This window comes from Euphorbia lathyris, chromosome 8, assembly GCF_963576675.1.
Source record: "Euphorbia lathyris chromosome 8, ddEupLath1.1, whole genome shotgun sequence".
In the NCBI taxonomy this organism is placed as follows: domain Eukaryota; kingdom Viridiplantae; phylum Streptophyta; class Magnoliopsida; order Malpighiales; family Euphorbiaceae; genus Euphorbia; species Euphorbia lathyris.
This window is the reverse complement of record NC_088917.1, coordinates 51,598,274-51,619,020: the sequence shown is the minus strand read 5'-3', so window position 1 is coordinate 51,619,020 and position 20,747 is coordinate 51,598,274. Positions and strand designations below refer to the sequence as shown.

Sequence of the window (20,747 nt, the reverse complement as noted above, 5' to 3'; positions counted from 1 at the left end):
AAATATATCCCTACCGTAAGAAATTGTAAAATTTTATCCTTAATGTTTCCAGCATAAAACGTTTTTTTTACTTAGATAAATGGAGAAATTTTGGATCCAGATAATAGAATCTGTAAAATAAGACTCTTACTTGGGGCCAGCATTCAAGATGTATATCCGATAAAAACATGATTTGTATCCGCATCTCAATCTCAAACTCTGAACGCTTGGTGAGACTATGTGACCCCACTTTGCCTATAACTGCATGTATAGATCACAGGCCTATGATATACAGGCCTAGGACCTTCGACCGTTGTGCGATTGCCCTTTTCTAGGTCTTTCACTGAGTCTCCTCAAGATGTTCGGCTAGAGTTTCCTTCCTCTAAAAAATCGATTATCCGCTTGTTATCAATAACTATTTAAAAAGTATATATTTTTATATATATATATACATATATATATATAATTTTGTTAATTTGATACTTTAAAATATACCATCATGAATTGGTATTAAGGAAACAATCTTATTAATAATATATTATAAGGTTAAATGTAAATAAAAATATAATCTTTCACATCATTTTTTGAATCCTAGATAAATCCCGGTTGAACATCTAACTTTTGACCGTTAATACTAATGAACAACTAGCAGATTTTCTAAGTAAAGCATTGTCTGGTCCTCGCTTGCAATCAATGATATTAAAGCTAGGATTTCTAAATCTGCAATCTTCAGCTTGAAGGAAAGCAGTTTGTCTTCCTGCTATGCAAAAGGTTTACTATCCTAGTTGCAGATGTAGAGGACAAAAGCAAGAAGATTTAGTTGAAGAAATTCTATTTGTAACAGAATCTGATGTGGCAAGTGCTGCCCACAGATTGTAGGAAGTAGTCAAATTGTATTTTGCTTCTAGTAGATTACAAGGCTCGAATAAATACATATTGTAACTAAATCATTCATTAATAAGAGCATTTTAACAAGTTTTACATATATCTTCTTTCTCTAGATAATTGTTTTGCACATCTCAGTCAAATGACCCATATGATCTAATATTCCAAATGTATAGCAAAATCTGGAGCTATGATGCCTCAGCCTGACTAAGCAATAGTATTGTATTGATCATATATAGATGATTCCACGATGATTAAACAATTATGATGAATGAAAACAACTAAACCTCCAACGACATAGCAGACTCAGGCTTTAGTCGACTGAGCCGGACAGTGCCGAGAATAAACTCGGGCAACTCTTCCTCTTCTGTTGCCTGCACATGTAGCAGCTACTAATGAGAATCTCACTTGTCTTTTTATTTCAGTGTATAGTGCAAATAATATAGTAATTTGGCGCAGTCTTGCTTTAAGGGGGCCTTTCCTCACATAAGATGTTTACATAAATTATTTCTTCAGGTGTGACATGATCCAAATACAAGAAAACATGGATATGAAATTTAGTGCATGCATTTTGGGACCAGAAGAAAACATGTCTGAACATTAATAATGATAATAATAACAGACCTCTACCAAAATTGCAAGATCAACAACTAAGCTTGTGACATATCCAAGTACAAGGCCAATGACACCCCTTGCTACAGAAGATGATCCAATATCTACATCAATCTGCATGATAGAGTTTAGCAGTTTAATAAATTAAATTTAACAATTAGCAAGCTTCAGGATAACAATGAATTATGCACTGAAAACTTGTCTCTCAGCAAAAACAAATAATACAATCTGAATGACTGGAATGTCACCTAAAAATCAGTGCATTCTGCTCTACATGTGAACAGTGGAGTCGTGAAACTGAAACAAAATATCTTTCCACCATACGTATTAATTTTTTTTTATCAGCACAGCAGAAAGAATAAAGATTAAAATCGCTGGACATTCCTATAAATTTGCAAGCGTCATTGGAGAAAACCGCCAAGTAGGAAGAAGTTTGTCCATGCCTGGTCCTATGGAAGGAAGAACCAGCCACAATTATTCTGCTCCAAGCATGGGAATTGAGAAGGCCTATACGGTGGACATGTGGCAATTTCATCCCAACCAGCAGTCTCCCAGGACAAACCGGAGGCAGTCCTTGCCTCGGTTCTAAATAAACGAGCAGCTCTCTCCTGTCCGTGTTCAATCCGTTGGAGAACTGTTGTCCTTCAAGTGCTGGTTTCACATAGAGAAACGTCAAACTTGTAATGCCAAGCTCAACTGGCCCTATACCTGGTGATCTCGTTTACTGTGTTTGGAACTTTTTGCATTTCCCTCCCATCATTCAGCAGTCTCAAACCACTGATAAGTCAACTATTTCTGTACTTGATTTTCAAACACACCCAAAAACACATTCTATTAAGTTTATCCTCTAGTTTATGCTTGTCTCAATTCCCCTTCCCCCCATATCATCGTAGTTTTCACGATCATGAGTCAAAGCAGATTCTTGGTAAGCGGACAGTGTCCAATGGATTTTATGTTCTTAATTCAAGTCTTGTGTCAATTTCAACCTGAAGGGCACGTACTAGTGCCTGTTCCTCCATTCTTCAACTCATTTTCGCTTTGGCCATCTGTCCCATAATATAGAAGCTTCGCCTGCTCTCAAGCAGCATTCTAAATTAGAGTTTGAATCCTATCAATTAACAAAACATCACCAGATATCTTGTCCACCAAGTGAATAAACGGGTTAAGCCTGCTTTTAATTCCATACAATATGATGTATGGGGGTCCTTGTCCTATTTAATTGATGTCAAGTTTTCATTTTTCTCGACCTGGTGTTACCCTATAAACCTGTGTTCTTTTCATGTTTATCCAAACGCAATTTAACAAATCAGTGAGTTAAGAAGCAATAATGTTATAAAATATTTTTCATCATATTTTACTGCCTATGTCTTACATGGAATTTTTCATTAGTCCTCTTGTATTGTTACCCCCACACAACAAAGTAGAGTGACAGTGACCTAGAGAAAGAATCCGTCATTTACTACAAGTTGTCAGAGCATATATGTTGCATATGTAGGTCTAAAGAATTTTGGGATAACTTATTCTGTATGCCTGTTTTTTATTGATCATATGGCTCTCCCTTCTTAATGGTCAGATAACTTTTCTTTTTCCTTCTCAATCATTTTCCCTTGCTCTTGGAATGCTTGGGTGTACTTGATTTGTTCAGGACATGAGGTCTCAGGTTTGTAAACTTGAACTTAAATCACTTAAGTGTCTTTATGGTTACTCGCACCCATAGTTGTTAAAGGCATGCCTCGGGCAAGGCTCAGGAGTCAGCGTCTCTCTGTATGTGAGGCGGGTGATATCAGCCAGGCACGCGCCTTGAGTGAGGTACGCCTAGATGCAATTGTAGTGTTTTTTAAGCTTCTAATCACAGCCGTAGAAAGTCTTTATGATGAAGTGCTCAGAGTAAGTTGGAAAAAGAAAAAAAAGAGCTGCGATTCTAAAGGACAGAAAACACAAAAAAAAAAAAATTAGCAGCTTCTCCTCCATTGATGATGAATCGGGACTATAAAGACTAAAGAGTTCAGTCTTCCTTTGAGGAAAAGTAGTTATTTAGTGTTTAGTTGAAACTGAATTTTGTTCTTTAGATTTAAATTTGGGTAAAGTTCAAATAAAACCCATGTGGTTTCACTAATTTTCAGATAAAAGACTGTGGTTTACTTTTTGTCAAAACAATGATTGAGGTTTCAAACTTGGATTAATGCTATTAAAACCATCTTTAACGACCTAAAAATGAAAATTTTCAAGAATTAAAGTTGTTCAATGTCATATTTTCTATGGAACTACATTTTCGATTTTCGAAAATCATCTTTTTTGGAACTTTCTCTCTCTAAACATTAACTTTCTCTCTCTTTACCAAACATCATCTAAACAATCTCAAAATAAAAAAAGTTGAAGAATTAAAGTTGCTTAGAATATTAGTAGTTCTTAAAATATGTCATTTTTGAAGTCGTCAAAGGTGATTTTAATAGTATCAATCGAAAAAGTCTTTATTTTGTTAAAGTTAAAAACCTCAATCCTCGTTTTGACAAAAAGTAAACCACAGTCCTTTATCTGAAAATTAGTGAAACCACGGGGGTTTTATTTGAACTTTACCCTTTAAATTTTATTATGAATTTATGTTTTAGTAGTTAATTAGAATTTATCTCATGCATTTTATGATTAAGATTGTTGTTATTTGACTATTTGTGTCATTTTATAAATGTTAAGTGTTGTTATTTATAATTTTATATGTTATTTTGTTTTGGTGCGCCTTGTGTCGATTGCGTCTGAGCCTTGCGCCTTTCAGAACTATGCTCGCACCAACAAAAAACTTGTTGAAGCTACTCTGATTTCTTAGGATAGTATCTAATGTCGACTTATTACTTTCTTTGAGACCCCAATCTCTTTTGGCTCCTTTCAACCTCCTCCTATTAGTGAATCTTGTGATGATTTTGGTTTCTTTTAATTAGGTATGAGACCTTCCCATCACCTCATTGTGTTGTTAGATAGGTTCATTATTGTCATTTTCAGCCCTCTACAAAAGCACCTCCAGCTCGACATGACCCCCTTCAATTGTTGCTTCGTCTCTAGATTCTACACCACCACCTAATCATATCCTTGACTTTTCTCTTGCTCTTTGCAAAGGTAAACATATATGTGCTTATGCTATTTCTTTCTTTAAATCATCTGGCTCTAGGTGCGTTTTGCTAGCTGTCAATAATACAGATGATATAGTAACAACTAGTAGATGTGAGGTGAGATAGAAGACTGGAAAGTTTTCTTGGCATCAGGTTTTAAATAAAAGAGTTCTATGAAATACTTCTTAGGAATTGAGGTATCTCAAAGCAGCAGCACAGGGAATTCGTCTATCTCAAAGAAAACATCTTCCGGATTCAAGCTATTCTGATTAAAGCAAGACTATGATGCCGAATTGAATATAAAAGCTCAATAGCAGTCCTACTTGATGATCCAAAATAATATAGGAGAATTGTTAAGAAATTGAACTACCTCATAATAACTCGTCCCAATATTGCTTTTCCAATGAGTGTTGGGGATATCATATCATCTCTTAGAACTTCATCGGAATGCTGACTCACATACTATAATATCTAAAGGTGCACCATGGCATGGTATCTTATATCAATAATACGGTCTCTGCAAAACTGAAGGCTTCATATATACTAAAGGCAGGTGCTAAGGATACCATATTATTTTTATTTATGGCCCATATTATTTTGAACCTATGTTGCAACATCATTTACTTAAAGAAATTGGATTGTTCAATCTCAACAAATGAACTTGCGGTGTGGACACTGAAGCAATTATTCATATTGATTATTTATAACAATCATGTATTCAAGAAAGAACTTAGCATATAGAAATAGATTACCATTTTGTTCGAGAAAAGTTAATACCAAAACATGTGCGAAGATAAGATGAGTTAGCTGATGTCTTTACTGTTTACTAAGGCCTTTCCGTAGTTGTGTAGGAAATAGGTCGGTATATCTTTATAGCAAGTTGGCATGATCAATATTTGTGCTCCAAGTAGAGGGGAGCGTAACTTGTCATGAGCTATAATTATAATATACATTTCCTTATATAATAGAATTATTTCCATGTATCGATGTATGCAGGTGGATTAGGGTTGTATATAGTTGTCTCTAGACTTTCTTCAATGATAATATATGAAATTCTCCTCAAAACCATTGCTTACACAAAATAGAAACAATTTCCAATAAGTTCACTCTTGAATACTATGCAAGACAAACTTGTAATATGCAGTTTAATGTTATGATTAGAGGGGGCAAAATGATGAAAGGGCCATATCCTAGGAAGCATAGGAAGGAGAGAAACAATTTTCTTCTTATCCAAGCAGTCCTTCCACTCAAATCCTAGAAATCATTTGGAAAATAAAGTAAAATCCAATCCATTATCTTAATTCCCAAAATAATGATGCCAATAAATAATCATAGTACGAATATAAAAATGCTAAAAGAGACAACTAGCAAGCATTTTATGAGAATAACGGAATAATATATATTACCTCCAGAAAGTTGTCTTGTCTGAGGTAGTTGCAGGTTACAGCTTTCCCCAGAAGGCAAGCTTTGGTCCCAACTGCACGCTTGACCATCCAATATCCCTGGCAATTTAGAAGATAAAATGAGCTAGTACACCATCAAAAGGAAAATGAGGAAAAACCATTGACATATTTTACAATTATCATATTGAAATATATTCGATACCTCGATTATACTCGGAATAAGTTTAAATCTCGAATCTCTAAACATGTCTGACCCATCAATAAATTTACCCAACAAAGAACTGTTATTTACTGGCCTTTCCGCAGCATAATAGAGTACCAAACTGTAGTTTGGTTTTGCTGGAATCTGAAGGGGAAAAAGAAACATGACATATAATATTGTTCCTTACAAAGTAGATGAAACTTCTTCCACCAAAGAATTATCTAAGAATATACAGTTAACAATATTAGTTTGTTTAATTTATCAACAGTATTAGAATAAAAATGTCTTCTTCGCTTCAATTAGCATAGCAATGTAAGATAAAAAAGCTACTTTGTTTAGGCTACTCAACTGCTAATTTATATTTTCCAAGTTACCTTCATATATCTTTATGTGAATAAATTAACCTTGAAGATTATTGTTACATACAGGAATGTCGTACGGCTTCGAATAGAGTAAATACAATGTTATTCCTAAAAATCATCCTAGAAATGTAGATATACTTTAGCATAAGCCACAGGGACTAAATGAACAAGGACTCATGTAACTGGAACAGCTAGTTTAGGACTAAAGCTCAGCTGATTGTAAATAGAGGTTATATATGGGGAATCAGTCAGCAATGCAAATTTGACATTCAAAAACTGTTACCCAATCCTTTCTTTCCCTTCCTCAAAAAACTTTTAGGCTTTAATAGAAGATTGAATTGCAATTTTTCCTTGACACACCCAATCACTAAAGGTCACTTAGTCACCAATATTGGTGCAACTACTGCACACATAAATTGCCTTTTACCCAATAACACAAATTATTTGAAACATTGAAGCCAGTTTCTGTACAAGGCATGCATAATGTCTATAATCTTTTGTCAAATCTTACAAAATAGTGTATTAGGTCCTAAAACAATTCAATCATTATTTCAGAAAAAAAAAATTGCAATCACAAGATATCATACATATAAACAAATTAATAAAATAATTTTCACACAATTCTGAAATTTCTATTAAATACTTGAACCAACATGTAAGAAAGTTACAAGTCGTCAAATATATCTTCTGAAATTTCACTTTGCTCTTTCATTTAAAGCACAAGCCACAAGGTTTCCCATTTCAGTAAAATTTAAGCCTGCAACAAATTTGCAGGAAGTGCAACTTGCAGGTAGTATTTGTGGACCAAGTTCCATCCACATCTTTCAGGAAAAAATTTCCATTTAAAGTGACTTGCAAGGTACAATTGATTCAAATAGGATTGTTTCTGTTGGCAGACCAAACTACTTGAGGAAAACAAATAGCAGGTGATGTTATTAATGAAGCACTACTGTTTGAACGATAAAAATGACAAAGAGATAAGAACTGTGTCAGAAAGGGAACATAAAACATATTTCTCCCTTTTTCTATGTTTACACGGAATCAGAGTCTCTTAGACCAAGTGGTCGAGAGTTCGAATAGTGACAACCCCATTTATTGATGGATTTTCAACACAGAAAGATGAGTTTTTGTTGTATACACTTCAAGTCCATGGGACATTCGTGTGAGGGGGTAGTTTCAGAAATAATAATAAAAAAAACTAATCGTGGGCCTTAACTATCAGCTTAAACTTTTGGTTCAATTGGTTCCTTGACAAACTGCAAGTTCCATTGCAAAAGAAAATTGCATGCAAATTTAGGACCAAAGCTTCCCCCAAGAAGGTTAGGTCTGACCCTCGATCCATCTATGAAATCTACATAATGGTTAAGAGACAGACTATTTTTTCATGAAGTGGAGAGGTTGGCAGTTGGATACTTGAAAATGATACAGAAAAACAAGAAAGTACATAAGTAAATGGAAAATATCCATTGCACAAAATCCAAATTCTACAAAAGGGAGAAAATAATAGCAGACATGATTGGATAAACTAAAGCAGAAATCTAGCATCATAATATTACAAGGAAAGTTTAAAAGCTTTTTAGTGGTCAACGGTCAATATCTTTTAGCCTTTTATCTCATACTTCCTACACATACACTCACATATATATATATATTTCAATTGGGCATTTGTCCAAATAGAAGAAGGCTTATTTTTCAACAGATATGCGAGGGAAGATATTTGAACAACTGCGATAGAATTTATTGTACAACCCCTCACACTTAATGGGTTCCCATCATGGAGAAACAGTAAATGGAGAAAAAAAGGTAAAGTGAAAAAAGAAGGCAATTTTGTCTTAAAATAGCTTTACATTGTTGCTCATGGCATCAAGTTGAACATACAACAACAACAACAAAGCCTTAGTCCCGAAATGATTCGGGGTCGGCTAACATGAACCATCATATAAAACCGTGAAATCAAGTCGTGTCAGCGACACAAATTCGCTCCCTCCACTCCGTCCTATCCACTACCAGATTTTCCTCAATTCCCAGTAAACTCATATCACTCAAAAGGACTGAAGGAGGTTTTAGTGTGTGGAATCAAAATGTAGGAAGGTGTGAATTAGAGTTGGAAAAACACGAGTTACTAGTGTAATATGCCTTGACCTTAGAGAGGTATATATTATATACCTAATTTTTATGCTAACTAAAGGAGTGTTTGATAATCTGTTTTGGTACTTATAGTTAAAAACTTCTTTATAATTTTAAGATTGATAATGATTAACAAAGATATGGTATCACTTGAAATTTTCAACTAAACTAAAATCATCTTAATTGGATAAGTTCAAAGCTTGGCTTTTAAACTGAACATGTATTTAGTTACAGGATATTAAATTTTGTCATCAAAATTTAACTTTATGCGTCATCAAAATTTAACTTTATGCCTTTATAATGTTTGAATGCGATTAACAAAATACAAATTATCCAAATAAATAAATTCATTAAAACAAAAGCCATAATTTTACAATTTAATAGTTAAAAAGTAAATTTAGCTCTTAATTTTTTTAGCAGTTTTAGCATTATGGGCAAGGAAAATTAAGACCACAAAAAAAAAAAAAAAAAAAAAAAAACTAGAGAAGATGATAATACTTTATGTTCACTTCCAGAACAAGTCTTCATTCTAAAAGCTTTATGAATTATGAAAATAGGGCAACATTTACAATATCAAGTAAACACTAAAGACCTCATATATTATAAAGAAAAACTTAGAGTCTAGCTAAATTTCTACAAGGACCTTATTCACATTTTCTATTTTCATTCGCGTTATACAAAAAAATATCAAATTGAAGGATATGAAAGGAATTCATCTATGTACCTGGAGATTGATGACAAGGATAAATGGGAGATTTTTTCCAGCCTCTGTCTGAAATTAAGGCACAGTTAATTTATTAGGAACTTGCCAAAATATACAATACAACACAATTTAAACATGATTAATACTTATGCTCCAACCTGAATGGTGGCTATTACTGGTTAGAGGTTTAATTGTAGGGATTGATTGATTCTCTTTCCTAGTTTAGACCAATTACACTTGTGCATATATATGCACATTGAATGCTATTGAAAAAAAAAAAAAAAAAAAAAACTTTTTATCCATTTTATAAGGTACCCTTTTTGAAGCCAAAGAAAAAACTATATCCATTAAGTGTCAAAGCACCAAAGGAAAAGTACTTTTGAAGTTTCCGCTATATGACATTTGGCAGCAAACCGCATTTAAGAAGAAGTATTTTTCAGTTCCCAAAAGCAATATCATCAAGCAAGTTATTCTACTAGATATCATTCTTATGGTGATTTTAAGATGGTACAAGATGTAACAAATTACAAGCAATAGCCTAAGAAAATAAATGTCATATTACCTGTACTAGACACTTAGGATGTAATGCTATTTTACCCACAGGACTATCAACTTTTAACCAATCAACAGCTACAAGCTTGAGAAGAGGATCCCCCCCCATTACCTAAAACCAGTAAAAGATTGACTGTGAAAATAAGACAAAGCCAATGCCATGTCAAAAATTAAGAAAAAAACTCAAACAAAGCATGTTGTAAAATTGTTGCATTCAAGAACAAATCCTCTAAAATGTTTTTGTTACAAATCCTCTAAAATGTTTTTGTTAACACTAAAAGGATGCATCTTGATTGTATTTAAAGCATATGAACTTAATTAGCAAAGTGGCATTTTTTGCTCAACTACATGTCAGAATGGAAAACTACACATAATTAAGTAGCGTGAAAGAAAGCCAGTGCCATGTCAAAACTAAGAAAAAACTCAAACCGAGCATGTTACAAATTTGTTGCATTCGAGAACAAAATCCTCTAAAATATTTTTGTTAACAATAAAAGAATGAATCTCAATTGTATTTAAAGCATATGAACTGAATTACAAAGTGTCATATTCTGCTCAACCACATGTCATGATAGAAACTACACATGATTAACATTATAGCATGAAGAATACGAGATAATTAACAGACAAAATTATTCCTGATAATCATGTTAATTCAATAAGTAAACAAACATTATTGCAAATATATGAGAGTTATAAGAGGCCTAAGAGATGCAGCACAAATAACAAATAGGTGCAATATGCAATTTACAAAGAAATATGGAGTTTCTAACAAGTACAGCAGTACTAAAAGAAAAAAGAAAGCAAAAAAAAAAAAGTTCGTTAGATGAAATACAAAAATGGGAAGTTTCTAGAATACAATATAACACATCAATAATTTTAGGTTCCTCAAAAATACAGATCTCATTGAGGAAACGAAGAAAACTCAGAAGCACAAATATGTAAGAGAAAAGAAAACATAGATTGGATGCAGAACATACCATAAACTAATGTTTAAGAGAAAAACAACCATTTGATTTTCGTAATAAAATAGTTGCCACAAAGAAATATTTCAGAAAGAAAAATAAACCTTAGAATTATCCTTTAGGTAAGTCTTCCCTCTTATCATAAATCCTGTGCCACTGGGAGAAGTCCAACAATCTGAGTCTATCTCATCCGTTCCTTTGCGCAAGGAACCTTGGAAATGACTTAGATCAACATTTATTGGAGGAACATTGGGATCCAACACCTTGTTTGCATCAACTGCATCAACAATAGTTTAGTACAAAAATGGAACATAGAAAAGGAATAAAAGTACGGGTAAATAATTTATTAGTTCCTGATTTTTTACCTATTACACTAGTCAGTACTCAATTAGGATACATTACAAGATTCCCAAGTTATGTTCCAGTCAACAGTTTAGTCTCTCCCGTTAAAAACCATCCAAAAATAAGTTAGTCATAGCTTTGATCTGTTAGTCCAAAAATATGTTAATGGTTTTCTCTCTTCAAACCATATAACTCCTTTACTGATTATATATATATATATCATATTTCTTATAGGAGGAACTACCCACTGTTACTGTCTCAACTCAATTATTGAAGTTCAACAACCAATATTTCTAATTTTTTTTTTTTTAAAGATTTGGTTACAGCAGATAACTCAACTCCTCTTCTAAACAATCAAGATTCTTCAAACAAGCAAACACATTACCGAAATGCTTACCTACAATTACATTTTCATAAAATGGTGCTCTCTTTGCATTCTATTAGGATATAATTTTCCTAATAAAGCAAGACCAAAACAAGCAAAACACATTACCGAAATCCTTATGTACAATTCCATTTTCATAAAAAGGTGCTCTTTTTGCATTCTATTAGGATATAGTTTTCCTAAAAAAGCAAGTCAAAGAGAAAAAAAAAATCCATATTTGAATGGGGTCCAGTGTCCAAGCCTTTCCCCCTTACAGTTTTAGGAGTTTATGACGTTCAAACCCAGAATACAGACAATGCAAAAGAAACAGTAACGTTAGACCTTTACAGATGTTATATCCCATTGCATAAACAATAAGTATTAAATGAATCAAGCACAAAATGACCTGAAGTTCGCTTCACATTTAAGCTTGCAATGGCCCATGAAACATTCTTCAATTTCACTTTCTTCTCCTGCTCCACAAAGCAGCTTTTATTTGAGAGATCAATCAAATTTTGATTACCATATATATACAAATGAGATGTGTTCAATGTTATTATGACATGTTAGTTAACCAACGATCCAGTGCTCCACATTTTGTAGATGCTACTCCGCAGCAGGTCAAACAAGGAACTATAGCTCATCAAAGTAGTAAAAGTCTCCCTGATAGATAAGAACTAAATATATATTAAAGAACAACCTGATTGGGTGATTGGTCTTCATCATCGCTCTCTTCTTCTGATGATGAATCAGCAGAAATCGCATCGTAGAACTCATCATTCACGTCTGAATCCTCATATACACTAGACGATGAATCATCAGAATTTCTCGATTGCAAAACTGTTGTGGCATATTTAGATTTCAATGCAGGGTTTGCTTCAATATATTCCTTCAGAGCTGAATAACAATAAGCAATAAGTCACAATGATTGTCTCTTCCATTCATGGAAAGATTTTATATACAGGTCATATTTTCTTTGAATATCACCCGAAGAAATAACTATTGAATATGTCCCCAAAAAATTTCTAATATATTGATTCATAATTAAAATTCTTAATTATATTTCCTTTGACAAGACAAAATAAAATAAACTGGTTCAGCTAGCTAAACATACAATTTAACAGGAAGGTTTTACATTCCAGTCTGAATTCTCAAAGCAGCAACCGTTAAGATGATTAAATACCAAAACTGTGCCATGCAATAGAGCACAGGATCAAATCCATAAAGTCGAAAAACACTCAACTCAATCCATCTATACTTTCTAAAACTCGGGCAAGTCAAACATCCTCTTTTTTTTCCTTGTGAGACACGCGCATGAATCAATGTGGTCAATAAATAGCCAAGTGATAAGCCGAGTTGGTCCTTTTTTATTTTATGGACTGATTTGGCCCGTGCTTCCACTTCATTGGCCGATTTAATAATTAATCAGTAAGATGAGAAAACAAGCCCCAAAAGAAAATGTTTTGCGATTGAAAATTTTGGCAGTTGATTGGAATTTATTCAGCAAAACAATCTGCCCTACAACTCACAAGGCCAGACAAAACCACATATTGATATAATTGAATTGAACCAACTAGACCTGTTCTTTTAGAAAGGCAAAAAAAATTCCAGAATTATGGTACATAAAGAAATTTTTTACCAAAAGAAAAGTATTCATTTTCAAGGAGAAAAAATTTCTGCTGCTTGTCCAAGAGAATTGTTCTTACTCATAATTAAACTAAAAGAGGCAAAAGGAAACTATAAGTGAATCAAATAGATAACCCAAACTTCCATTAACTATCAGCGCTAGCCTTTGCACTCAAAGAGAACCGCCATTATATATCCTGTTTCATGTAGTTATCTTGCAAAGTGACAGCAAAAAATATTAGGTTCCTTTTTTCAAAGTTCTTATTGGCCATTTGGATAGAATAAGTAAAAGAAATTCTAGATGTATTCTACTTGCAACAAAATAATTTCTGACGGATTTTAAGTAGATCATCCCTTTCTTGTTTGGCAGAAAAATATTTTGAGCATAATATTTGCTATGACTTGTGTGTGTGTGTGTGTGTTTGGAAAGCTCAGAAAACTTGGCCAAAATAAATTTTTCTCAATACAAAGGAAAATCAAGCGAATTGTAGTGGAAATAGCCTCACGTTCTGGCACTGAATACTTCCTAGCTAGGCAACAAAACAGAGACCTATGTTACTGCACAAAATTAAGGATGACAAACACATAAAGCTCCCTTCATGAAACTATAAGTTGCAAACAAAAATGTAATTTGTTTAACTTAACCAATTTATTTTGCATAAATGAAAAATTATGATACAAAGACATACTAGTTTTTGTAACTCTCAAGACCAAAATCATAACTTGGTTGATCATGCCCTTACTATTTTTACAGAATTTTGTATAACCAGTTTGGTCCCAAATGCAACCAATGCTTAACCTTTCAAACATTAGATTCTAATAATATAAAAGCTTAATCAGGAAGAATAAAAATTTGAACAAACCTGCTACTTGTGACAATAGTGCATAAGGAATAGTCTTTTCAAACTTTGAGCTATGATTTGTCTTCCATCCAAACCATCCTTTATCATGTATCTCTAACGTTTGTGTCAGAATGCATTTCATGGAATTTGAACCCATGGGTGTGTTCAAATTTCTAATCTCCCAAGTAGAAGCTAAAGGTCACAATTGTGGAATACAAAGAAACAAAAAGGAAAAGTCAAAATAAAACATACCAAGTTAATAAACGCTCTTGAATTTTAAGAAGCTTTCAATATCAAATATCAATTGCTTACTTTAATTTTCCTAGGCAAATAAGAAGCAAAATGAAAAGCAAATAATTATGAGCAAAGTTGACTGGTCAAAAGAACCTTATATGCACATAAGCATTCATCAAGAGAACATAATATGGATGGAAGAAACAAACCAATATATAATTTGTAGCAAATATTACAAATAGGAACTTAAATTTCGCCACAACAATTTGATAATCAGATGAAATCTAACAGAATAAGTGATACAATGTGCAAAAGTCTTGACAAGCAGTTAGTGATGTACAAAATTATAGATGTTTACAAATGAAATCTCTTCAAGTATTGATTATCACCGCATGTGTAGGTTTAAACATTCAGATCCTATTTGCAGCGCTCAACCAAAAAATACAGTGCTCGGCCAAAAAGTAACAAGCTTGTAGGTGGGAGCCCAAAAAATGGTTCATAACCCTAATATACAGCGAGATGCAAAAGCACACTAAGCTCCAAATATAACAAATGCAAGGGTAAATCATATAATGCTGAAACCTTAATTAATAAGAGAAGCCAAGTCGATTCAATGAATCACTGAATTTAAAGGTTAAAGTTTGTATGAAGAAAAATGAAAATTTTTCTTTCATATTTTTAATAGAAATATCATTGAAACTAATGAACTCGGTAAGCATTTGATTCCTTGATCAAAGTTATGCTAATTAAGTAGCAGAACATGACAAATTCATTCACTCAAATTTAGCACATGAATCCTCTTACGGTTCATTTTTGTTCGTTTGTATCCAGATCTAGGAGGTCGCTTCTTGTGAACAGCAGGAAACTGCAAGATTGCTGCACAGTCAAACGAAAACTTGCATCAGCTAGGTGGAAGATTTAATTCTTCTGATGATTTGTATAATAATTCAAGAACCTTAGCAACACAAAGCCTAAATAATGAATAGCATATACAGAATCATGTGTTTAATACAATTTTCATCTATTCTCCTACACATCATTTTCCAGCAAAACAAGCAAGGGACGTCACATTTAGCTGATTGAAGCATACTTGCATCACAGGTTCTCCTCTACAGACATGTAACTACACATACAATCAAATAAAGCTTTGATCTATGGCATGCACCAGTGGCGCCACTAGTGCCATGGTTATATCCCATATATCATTCAAAATTACAAAACTAATTTCAACCATGCAGCTTTATTTCTGCTCCAAGATTTTCATCCCATTGCCTTGGTAAGATCAGGAGTACTAAAGATACTGCAGCTATTGGCACAAAGAGCAAAGGCAGTGCTGACAACCATGAGACATTTCTGATGTGTAAGTAAGAGGAAGGTCCATGCTTTTGTCAAAAACAAGGATAAGGAGAGAGGCTACTTCATGCCATCTAAATAGCTCCATAGCATATAGCGATGAATGTAACTTGATGCATGAAAAGACCATCAATTAAGCATAAATTCGTATTTTCTTACTGTATGTTCCATCTTGGTCGCTAAACCATTGCCTCGAGAAGACAAAATCCCTTTTGGATTTCCACCTGAGAAAGATATATGATGCCTTTAGATCTCCAATCGTGTGGAAGCAATATAAAAATTACAGAAGTGTGAACTTCGATGCTGTAATCAACAACAAAGTTAAGAGAAAGCTATCATATGCAAATGATAGTAATGGCACAAGCCACTGAAGGATAAGTAAACAGATATAATAGCTTTTTATTGGACAAACTATTTTTGACAAAAAATTTAGGTACATTCAGTAGTTTTTCTTAACAATGTGCACACTTCATGACAAGCTAGAAGCTATGTCGAGACTGAGAAGCAGACTAGAAATTATAAGTTAATGGTATAACACAATTAAAAAAAAATAACTTACAGAAAAAAAAAGAAAAAAAAAAAAAAAAAGAGCAGAATTTATGTAAAACTCTTAAACTTGGACCTAACTCACCCCAAAAGGCACCTTAAAGGGAGAGGATTGCCTCGCACTTATAAATGACTTGTTACCTTTACAGATAGCCAAGGTGGGATACTTAACACACACACCCCTTGCGCCAAGTGTTGGACATCAGCGTGAAGTTTGCAGGACTGGACATCTGCGGGTAGCACAATAATGGGTGTTCCAACATTGGACTAGGACGCTCTGATACCATCTTAAACTTGGACCTAACTCACACCCAAAAGGCACCTTAAAGGGGAGGATTGCTTCACACTTATGAATAGCACATTACCTTTATAGCTAGCCAACATTTGATACTTAACAAAAACTATTGGTGAAACATGAAGATTCAAAGAAGATAAAGAAGAAACCAAAAGTACACATTTTCTTTCAGTTGAAAAATATTCATACTGCCAACAGTCATGTGAGAACTGAAATCTGGATTTAAGACAATGAAAAGGAAAATTCACATCTTTACGAGGTAAATTTTTGTATGGCTCCTAGACTATCACAAATGTACACTTTGACCTTTGGACTCCAATTTTTGGTGAAACACCCCTCAACTTTTACAGAAATGTAACACAAAAAGTTTCTTTTGTCAGTTACCAGTAGAACTATATTGGAATACTGACATGACTATTTTGGCCTAAAATAGGCCCACTCACACACACTCCTTTCCTTTCCTTCTTTCTTCAAACCCACCCTCCTCCAGCATGAGCTGGCATGTATCTTCCTCTTCTACCACTCTCATTTAGAGGTGGCAAAAGGACACAGGACCGGATTACACGACACGCAATTTTAGTGTTTGGGTTTAACTTAGTTGGTAATGTGTCATTTTTGGGTTGACACCAAATCAACATGCAAATTTTTGGGTAGAGTTAGGGTTGACCTTCTAACGCGAAAACGACACAAATATTTAAAATTATTGTTATATTCTCTCATGTTTTTTTAGATGTCGCCTTTATTAATAAATGTAATAAAGTTACAATTATTACTTGCAACAATTACAATTATTACTTGCAAACACGACTCGAACCTCTTATATTCTTATAAACACATTACATGAGCCCCCCTCAACATGATATTAGCGGACTTTTGGATGGTTAGTATTAACATATTAATCTAAAAATGACATAAATATTTAAAAATAGTACCATATCATCCTATATTTTTTAAAAGTCACAATTAATATACATACATAGTAAAATGACCTAAAAACACGATGCGAAATCGACACTAACCCGATTAGGTTAACACGATTATGACACGTAAGTTTTTGGTTTGGGTTAGGGTTGACTCATTTTGACACTAACTCGAAGCTAACACGACACGAACCCGATAACTTCCACATGTACTCTCCTTGCCTATCTACATCCCTCCTCTCCTCCTCACCTCCCTGTTGTCACTTCTATGCATGCCTTCTTTACTCAATGTTTCAGATCAACTTCCACATTCATGCCACCTTGATCCTCTTATGGTGTTGGTATGTCATAGGTCACATATTTGGCCAAACTTATGTCAAAGGCCCATTGCCAACATATAGAAATTTGCATCTTTAATAGTGGGATAAGGTACCAAAATAGCCTAAACGTTTTTGGGAAGTGCTAATTTTAACCCCAACGTACAAAATAGTACCAATTAGCCTCAAAGTTTCGTTACCAAAGGGCTATAAATGCACCATTTCACAAACATTTAGGTTAAAATTGTGCTATTTTTTTATGTTGGGGCTAAATTGGCACGTCCCAAGAACCTTGAGGCTATTTTGATACCTTTAATGGAGAATACGGTCCTTATTGGACTAGGAATTGTGATCAAATCGGTTTGGATTCAGCAGTACGTACGTATTAGACTAGGACTGAGTCTTGGACTACCAACCCATTTGAACCTTAGTTTCCTAGTTAATCTAAGACTCGGTAGCAAGAGTTAGACAAGGATTTGTCCTTGAGATAGTCAACCGCTTTATATATAAAAGATTTATTAATGTTAAGATGTAATGTGTGAATATTTCCAATATATTATTGTTATATGGTATGAGCCACAAAGATTTGAAAAGCAAACATCCTAATCTATGGCTTTCGACGACGTATTCATCTTTTCGCGATGTCTGTCTCATCTAAAACCGTCTCTTGTCTCAATTCATCTATTATTGGCAACCCGAATTACACAACTTTGAAAGTTGCTTATCCATTGATTCAATTGATGAATGATGCACTTATAGTTGTGAAGCAGGAGGATTTCAATGTTTTAACGCATTAGATGTCATGCATAATGAGTCTTATTTAAAAGAGCTGAAATTCCTTTGATGCTCATACAAGTCCTTTTGCTTTCTATAGTTCCTCGGTTGACCCTCTATCACGGTGGATTGTGCTCTCATCAAGTGATCGGCGTGGTAATCTTAGTTAACATCAGGTCTTTTTCTATCCTCCGGTTTCTAAGTTGTTTATTTTTTAATTCACTTCTTTTTTTTCTCTATTTTGGGTCTTTTCTTCTCTTCTCATCTCTTCTCTAAAGGAAATTAATGTTTTCCATCCTCTTCCCAATTCAAAACCCAACTGGAATTTCCAATTTCGGCTCTCTTCCTTCCGTCTGATTTTCTAGATTATATTATTGTGTGGTTTGATGTTTTGATAGATGAAACCGAAAGCAAGTTTGTGCGCATAAAAGATGTTCAAGAAGATCAAGAAACGTCTGCATCTCAATCTAATGATCATAGTGATGATCAAGAAAGTCAAAAGGTTTATTTGACCAGCTAGCTGCCTTGCAGAGGAAGATTTGCTTGATTGCATCACCATTGGTATGGGGACCTTCCGTCTTCTTGTTCGAGTTTTGGAAGCTCGTCATAAATTGTGAGGATAGTCTAATGACTCCTAGTGGCCGGGGGCTGTTTTTCTCTTCTTGAGGCCAATGGGCGTTTTCTGTTTCTTCGGTACAAGAAGACAGTTCGTCTACTCCATGTTCAACTTGAGGGGAGTAATGGAGAATACAATCTGTATTGGACTAGGAATTATGATCAGATCGGTTTGGACTCAGCAGTCCGTACGTATTAGACTAGAACTGAGTCTTGGACTAGCAGTCTGTTTGGACCTTGGTTTCCTAGTTAAACTAAGATTGGGTTGCAAGAGTTTGACAAGGATTTGTCTCCTTCAGATAGTCAACCGCTTGATGTATATATATATATATATATATTAAGAGATTCATTAATGTTAAGATGTAATGTGTAAATATTTCCGATATATTTTTGTTATAACCTTATCGCTTTAATATTTTCACCAAAAAGTTGGTGCGTGCTCGCCACTTTAATGGAGAAAACTTATATCAAGCTTCTTCCCTTGTACCCTCTACTCTCTCACGTGCTTAAATTATCCTTTTATCCCTTTTATACATACTCATTCATTGATTAATACCTACTATATGTATATATAGATTTATTATGATTTACATTCTATTGTGGAATTAACACTCTTCTTGGATGGAGTGCATGGAGGAGTTTAAGAAGTATGATAACATGAGATAATTATAGGTTTTATGTCCTATCATTTTTGGGAGGAAGGTAATGTAATATAAAGTAAAGTTACAAAATATTGTCTGGGAAGAAAGTATACTAATGTACGTTCATAACGGAATATTATTAGAACAACCCCATCATATTTACTTTCTTTTTCTACATGACATAATATATATTGGAAGAACAAGAAGCAACATGTATCTTGCTCTAGTGCATAATCTGAGTACCGGGCAGTGTCTCAATCGGTTTCTGAGATAGATTATGTGGATTCGTCATCTCTTGTCTGAACATAGATCTAAGATCAATACTCCAACAAAGTTATGGTGTGACAATCAAGCAACACTTTGATAGAGAATGGGCTAATAGTGAACAGGTTTTGGACATTGAAAGTGGTCCTAAGGAACTACAAGTTTACAAACAAAAGAAGTATAGAAGGCAGGTTTTGGACATTGAAAGTGGTCCCAAGGAACTACAAGTTTACAAACAAATATAGAAGGCAGGGACAGGAAAGTAATCTGAAAAGCTAGTTATGTAATTAAGATGAACAAAAATTCTAGTTTTTCCTATGAACAGAAAACAAGTGAAACTCATGCAAGAAACTAAAGTGCACAAAAGAACACCCATCTAAAGCACAAACCAGAAAATAAAAAAGGGAGAAGTATACTTAGCTATAGTATGGTTTAGGGCTCACATTTTGAGGATTATGATTTAGTTTGTATCAATTCAATATCTATAATTTCATTTTGTTACAAAAATCCTCTTCACGAAAGAAATATATCTCTTTTGTAACTTGTTATATAATAAGTCAATCTAATAAATGTAAGCATGTATAAGGCTGCTATGACAACTAGATGGCTGCTAGTAGGGTCTAGTGGGCTGCTATATTTGCTTAATTGCAGGAGCAACTTAGGGAGAACCTTGTATAAATATGTGTATTAAGTTTAATATATTCATGTAGGCTCTTCATCTAC

The 20,747-nt window shown here is 33.9% G+C and overlaps 1 protein-coding gene across 1 annotated transcript in view; it reads right to left on the bottom strand.

Moving 5' to 3' along the window:
* Positions 1-909: 909 nt before the first annotated feature.
* Positions 910-20,747, bottom strand: part of LOC136204174 (protein ENHANCED DISEASE RESISTANCE 2-like) — a 39,008-nt gene continuing 19,170 nt past the window's right edge. The window contains exons 11-22 of the mRNA XM_065995372.1: positions 15,812-15,876; positions 15,104-15,175; positions 14,087-14,257; positions 12,298-12,494; positions 12,004-12,070; positions 10,996-11,168; positions 9,937-10,038; positions 9,396-9,443; positions 6,183-6,326; positions 5,984-6,079; positions 1,489-1,590; positions 910-1,238 (exon numbers count right to left, since the gene is read on the bottom strand). Of these exons, the coding sequence (XP_065851444.1) occupies positions 1,146-1,238; positions 1,489-1,590; positions 5,984-6,079; positions 6,183-6,326; positions 9,396-9,443; positions 9,937-10,038; positions 10,996-11,168; positions 12,004-12,070; positions 12,298-12,494; positions 14,087-14,257; positions 15,104-15,175; positions 15,812-15,876 (1,330 nt within the window). The 3' untranslated portion in view covers positions 910-1,145. The remainder of the gene's footprint in view (positions 1,239-1,488; positions 1,591-5,983; positions 6,080-6,182; positions 6,327-9,395; positions 9,444-9,936; positions 10,039-10,995; positions 11,169-12,003; positions 12,071-12,297; positions 12,495-14,086; positions 14,258-15,103; positions 15,176-15,811; positions 15,877-20,747) is intronic.